Here is a 6272-nt window from a genome sequence, read left to right as displayed (position 1 = left end):
CAAGTACAGTGTACTATGTTCCCTACCCAGATATAATATGCTAGCGTACATACTGAACACCCCCACAACTATCCCCCCCACCCCCACACATATCCATAAATGTGATGGAATGCTTCTGCAACTCCACAAACATTGAGACACTGCTCAGAACGCAAACCTGGTCAGTCTCCATTAGACTGAAGGCCTCAAAAATCATGCCAAAATTAGATCATAGTTAGTTTTCATCAAAGTAAATGACCTCAACCAGAGATATGCACAGTTTCCTTATCAAAAAGTAAAATCATGGATTATCCAGAAGCTGTTTTTTTTTTTACCTACGTTTGCACAATATAAATACTTACACAGATATTCATATCTCTTAAAGGAAGAGTGTGAATGAGAAAGTTTACTCTTGCAGGATCTGGAACTCTTCCTTCAGAGAATTCCATGTCAATCTATAAAGCACTAAATGTATAATGCTAACAGAGAAATATGGGCTGTGGGCCATCATTTGAGTGCACCACCACAAGTTATATATTCTGCATTGACAAGTGTATCTGGCATTAGTTTAACCTGCTAATCTTATTAAACAATGTCAGGATTCTCAACCTCAATGACAAAAATTTTTGCGGAAGAGGCATGGCCTCGTAGTTAGGGAATGCTACACTTTTTGTAGGTAATGCTGAACTAACTTACTCAAGGCTGGTCCATACTGCAAATAAACAGCCAAGCTAAAACGACTGAATGAAGTTTCAAGGACGTACAAAAACCATATTTCAGTTTAGAAGCTTATGGGCAAGTATTTCAATAACATTCTACTAAGATATATGGCTGTTACCTATCAGGGTTATGTCCGGACATGGATCATTTGCTCACTGTGATTAGAGACTCAAGCAAAAACGTTACTACTGAAGACCAACTAGGCACGTGGCTTGTAATTCCATTCAAAGATGACATGGTTGGTTGTTATCTTCTCGTGAAGGAACATGGCCAAGCAGTTAAAACAGTCTTTTGCTATTGTGGTAGACTGACTAACATGAATTACCTGTGCAATGTCTCCATGTTCAAAAGTGTGATAATCCCAATAGTTTTCCGGCATTGATTCTGAATCACATTTTCATGATGGCAAAACAGTCAATTACTGTGATGTATTAGTCCATGAGTCCAAAAGACTAAAATCTAAGCCTCTGAAATACTTTTTATAACTCTTATTTTGGACTGTTCGAGGCTCAGATAGCTTGATGTTTGTCAAAAAGATTTCAGCTGCGTTGTCCTTAAGAAACCCTACAACTTGTTAGATGATAAACTTGCAAAGCTTTATGTAAATGGTAATGTAGGGAAACCATAATAATAAAAACAGCAGTTTGTTCGCAAAAGTTGTTCACTTGTGTTTGAAGTCATCAATTGTGAAATAGCCGTTTGTTCTTCATAACTAGTTGTAATGCACTGGGTTACTACTTCGTGTTGGAATTGTATGACCTCAGTTCCTTTCGACTTGATTTTACCAAATATAATGAGGAACAGTTCCTAACACAATATGTAGAAGGACTTGAGATAAAGTCCAACATGGCATGGGTACACATATTACAGAGACAACGTAACTCACACATACACTGAAGGTTCAAAGTGAAAAGTACACAAGAAGCGGCAAGTACAATGTTTATGGACATATTCTAATTCTTTCACAAGTCTATTCTAGGAGAAAGGGCAATTCTCTCTATTCTTCGCCCTAGCAGCATAAGCAACAGGAAGATACATATCTACAATGCAACAAACATGGCACTGTGGTAATAATCTTCGTAATCCAGGTGTTCAATGAATGGGCATATCTTGGCTAGACAAATTAGATATTTATGTAATGTAAGTGAATGACTATCAGTTCTCAGGTGCACAAAGGACACACCTGCCTAGACGTGGTCTTTGTGTGCATATACCTATGTAAATAATTTGTGCAACTCATCAGGTTTAGTATCTTAACATTTCATATACTTCAAAATTTCTTCTGTTACCAAGGAACACTCAAACCCTCATTCTGATGCACTCAGTTAATCAGAGACCAGCACGATTGTGTTGGCACCAGATTTCTGAATCCAAATGCTGTGGTAATTTCACACGTACCCGCAGATGCCCACCACACACACTCCTGAGGGTTTTACCTGGAGGTATTTATGTGATTAAAAGGTCCAGATTCCAAGTTCTGCAAATTCGAACACGGAAAATGTGCATGGTAAAACCGACCCAAAAGGTGAAGCTTCAATTGCACCAGCGGAAGATAGAATGAGAAGGTAAAACTGCTCATGAGAAAAACAATACGATACAGAATTGGTGTTCCCCATGCGATTTTATCGCCTGGAAATATCGCAGGCTCAAGCATTAAACCTGCTCTGTGAGGATTTGATTGGCTGGGCTGAGAAACAAATGAATGTTGTCATAAATACAAAGAATGCATTTTTTATGTTTTTAACTTAGAATCTGTATTTTCTGTTTAAGTCAAAATACTTAGGTTGGCTGGAAAATAAATACAATAAAAGGTAACTCGTTTTCTATTTAAAGACTTTAGAAATTAAAGTGCAAACGGGCAATAAATACCCTATATATCAGTAGCTCATAATTTGTTTGAATATGATTTGCACTATGTTCTGCTTTCGACTGAAAGGCAAAGAAACACATTTTCAAAATGAACGAGAATACGACAGCTCCGGAAGCAATGAAATTAGCCGTGATTGAAGATGCCCTATTCAGTTTTGACAAAACATTCTTGTAGAATAAGTTGGTATAGTTTTTCACTCATCACAGATGGATTCCCCTACACAGATTTCATGGCTACGGAGTCAGAAATCTTACAAACCTACAAAGGAGGCACTCATCATTAAGAGGCACATTCAAATGCTCAGTTATCATGTTGTGAAAATATCAAGACAGAAAACCCTTCGCTTCAACTTGAAAAATAAAAGAACTTTCACACGATTTAAAAAAGAAAACAGTGACGCCAGGAAAAATTCACATTACATGATGTATGCTCCCATGCTGTTCTTTTAGACTCCTTCAGAAGAAAGTCTGAATGTTCGCTTAAAAAAATAAATTAAGAAATATTGCCACCACAGCCACACTATAAATCCAATACTTTTCAGCGTGGAGCAGGCAGCAAATCACTGTGTGAAGCTTTTTTTGATGAATACATTAGGGAAGCTGGAGTTCAGTTCTTGGACAACACTATTATCAATCTGTGAACAGAAGGACACGTCCAATAACGCGAGTTCCTTGCAGGACTTCAACAGTTTCCTTAAAGCAGTAGGGCTCACCATCCGTGTTCCTGTGTAAATCCCACAAAGAGAAAAAACACAAAAGGACACAATTTAAAGAATACCATGAGAAATCTTTTAAAATCAAACATTATGAGAGAAACCCGTGTGAATACTGAATACACTAATGTATTATTGTACTGTGTATGCAAGTGTAACCATTTCCTGTTTTGAGACATTTCTCTTAAATAACACCTCCTCTCTAATTCATCTTTAGGGGTACATAAAGCATTAAAAGTTCTGACCTCAGCCTGTACATCTTTCAGGCCGCCTATACTCCCAGAAATGCTTCCTGGTTTGGAAGACCACCCAGATCACTCTGCAGTCTATGCCCAAATCTAGCCAAATTTTTGTGACACCAACTTCTGCACCATAACCTCGCGAGCCTTTTCAATGCAAATCAATATTAAAAAATAGATAGATGAGGACGTGCAATTTTGATACACCGTCTTGAAAGCATAGGTTGAAAATCCTTTACAAGTAGTAGCCAGAGGTATCCGCTACACGTTACAGGAGTTACAGCCCCCTCACCTGCTACTATCTGATGAAAAGAAAACTTTGAAGAGGGACAGGTTCAACAAGAGTTATTAGAAAGAAAGGGGACTGGCTAGGGGAGTGCTTCAGGTTATGTGTTGATCCAGAAAGTGTATTTCTGGTTGTACATGCAGCCAAAAATACGAGTAGACTTCTTTTAAAGAGCAGATAAATGCCCCCAATCCTTTAGGCATCTCACTATTAATCAGTCAAATTCGTCCTTACTACTTCAACGCCCCCCATTTTCATCTTAGGGGGAAAAAATTATTTTATCCACAAATTGGCCCTGATGAATCAACATTGTACTTTCTAGTCGCGAAACATGTGTAGACACTTGACCCTTGGTAAGTCCTATAATGAGAGCTGCCCCAGCGCATCCTTTTCATTGTGCTTGCACCTGCTGCTGTTGCATTGACACTTTACTTAGACATCCCCTTTTTACAGAACTTCAACTTTGGAACCGCACACACCGTATGCTTTATTCAAACCTTGCAACCTGGAAACATATCCACCAAATTGGTTCTTACTTCCTAAAGGTCCCCTTGACTCGTCTTTAGGGGTAAGATGTAACCTCCACCCTGACATTGCAACTTTGAGGAAGCATTATTGTTGATGCACTGAGTAATCCAACCACTGTATGACACCACCCCATTATTCTTTTTCAGGGCAGCAAATGTATTTTAGCCTAAAATTGGGGAAGAACTGTTGTGCCATCTGCTCAAAATGCACCTTTTTCTAAAATACAATGGTTGAAATATCACTTGGGTCATATTCATTACCGTATACCCTTGTGGTACACTTTTCACGATGAGCACATGTGGTGCCAGCAATCTTATCACATATTTCAGGTGACAACACAAAGAACTTAGCTACCATGAATTACTGTGTGTAAAGCTTTTTACATTAGTTTATTGGTAAATTCAGTTTAAAAACCCCATATCTTTAGCTTTATTCCTTATTCAGTCTAGATACCAACAGCCGCACAAAAAGCAATGATATTATACAGTAATATAAAGTATGAACTTCAAATACTCACATATCACGCCCAACCTAAAAGGTTCAACTGAGGTTTGAAACATTATCCGATAGTACTATTAAATATTGACCTCCATCTGATTAGAGTATATTTGGATCCCATAGCAAATCATAACAGAGATATCCACCTTGATATAGAGTGATTATGCTGTATACAACTCTTAACAACAATATCTACAGGTACAGAACCTTTGGTAACTAACTGATCCCTGGTTCTAAATTTGTCATATTAATTTTTAAGTTTTTACTTATTAAAATGTTGTCCACTATGAAATGTATGTGCACATGATGGCTGTTGTATTTGGATCTTTGACTTATCCCTTTCTTTTTTGAGGTTTTTCAGTGTTGCATATGTGCATATTTCACCTCTTGTTTATACCTACTCCATTATTATGAGACTTAACAATACCCAATCCCTTATGAATGTTAAATAATGTACAACAAGCCCTGATGGAGCGACATTGTGCTTTCTCGTCGCAAAACATAAGCTACCTTGAGTTTTATTTGACACAATATGAGCTCCTTCAGAATAGTAACAATAACCCATATTACTTGGAAAAACCCCATTACATTCAGGTTCATAAATTGCGACAATTGAATTCTAATTAAACTGAAGCAATAGATCCTGTCTTCATTAGTTAAAGTAGATATTATTATTATTTAGCTTCACAAACAGAACATGGAACGTGGCTTAGCAGTTTACCCCACCAGTGTATATTTTATGTCACTGTGCGCGCTTGATGAGTGTCTACCATTCATTCATGTTGATAGCCACTAGGGTAAATGATTCCTTTTTAATACTAAAAAATAAATAAAAAATCGGATACCATCATTGATGGGAGGGCAAGGCAGGTGAATCAGTTGCTACTTGTGTCCACAATGTACTAAGTAACCAACTGTGAGCAACATTTTTTTTAATCAGGCAAGATGTTTTCTGCTTCTGATGGCTCCAGTTCTGTCGAGAAAGTTACAAGTGTTGCAACGGTCTTTCTCAATGCAAAAGGCACTGCTGTGATACAATTCAAGGCATCAAATGTAAATGTTATAACAAATAACGGTAATATGATTTGCTATTGTTATACAAGGTCTAAATGCTTCCTATGAACATACAACTTTCTGCAATCAAATATGACACCAGAGATTTCATTTTAAATGAATGAGGGCTAGTTTGCAAATCGTGCAAATCGTTAGTTTCTTTGCACAGCAATTTTTTATTCTAGCTTATTCCTAAAGGTGCACGTCCGAATTTGAATATATTTTTCCTCCCCATACCATCCAAAGTCAGGACTCACACGATGGGTACTACAGCTTAGAGCTTACAGCAAATTCTTTAACTTCTGGTTACAGAGAACATCAACTTTCTGTTTATAGATGCTAATGAGATTAATAGGGTACATGTCCCGGTGTATTGCGGCAGGATAA

General features: G+C 37.5%; 1 protein-coding gene across 2 annotated transcripts in view; it reads right to left on the bottom strand.

Annotated features, from left to right (window-relative positions):
* Positions 1-301: 301 nt before the first annotated feature.
* Positions 302-6272, bottom strand: part of FBXL4 (F-box and leucine rich repeat protein 4) — a 301153-nt gene continuing 295182 nt past the window's right edge. For both annotated transcript variants that reach the window (XM_078648220.1, XM_078648219.1), the window contains one exon: positions 302-3292. In XM_078648220.1, coding sequence (XP_078504346.1) covers positions 3129-3292 — 164 coding nt within the window. In that variant the 3' untranslated portion in view covers positions 302-3128. The remainder of the gene's footprint in view (positions 3293-6272) is intronic.

The sequence above is a fragment of the Lissotriton helveticus genome, chromosome 6, assembly GCF_964261635.1.
Source record: "Lissotriton helveticus chromosome 6, aLisHel1.1, whole genome shotgun sequence".
Lineage (NCBI taxonomy): Eukaryota > Metazoa > Chordata > Amphibia > Caudata > Salamandridae > Lissotriton > Lissotriton helveticus.
This window is presented reverse-complemented; position numbering and strand designations above follow the sequence as displayed.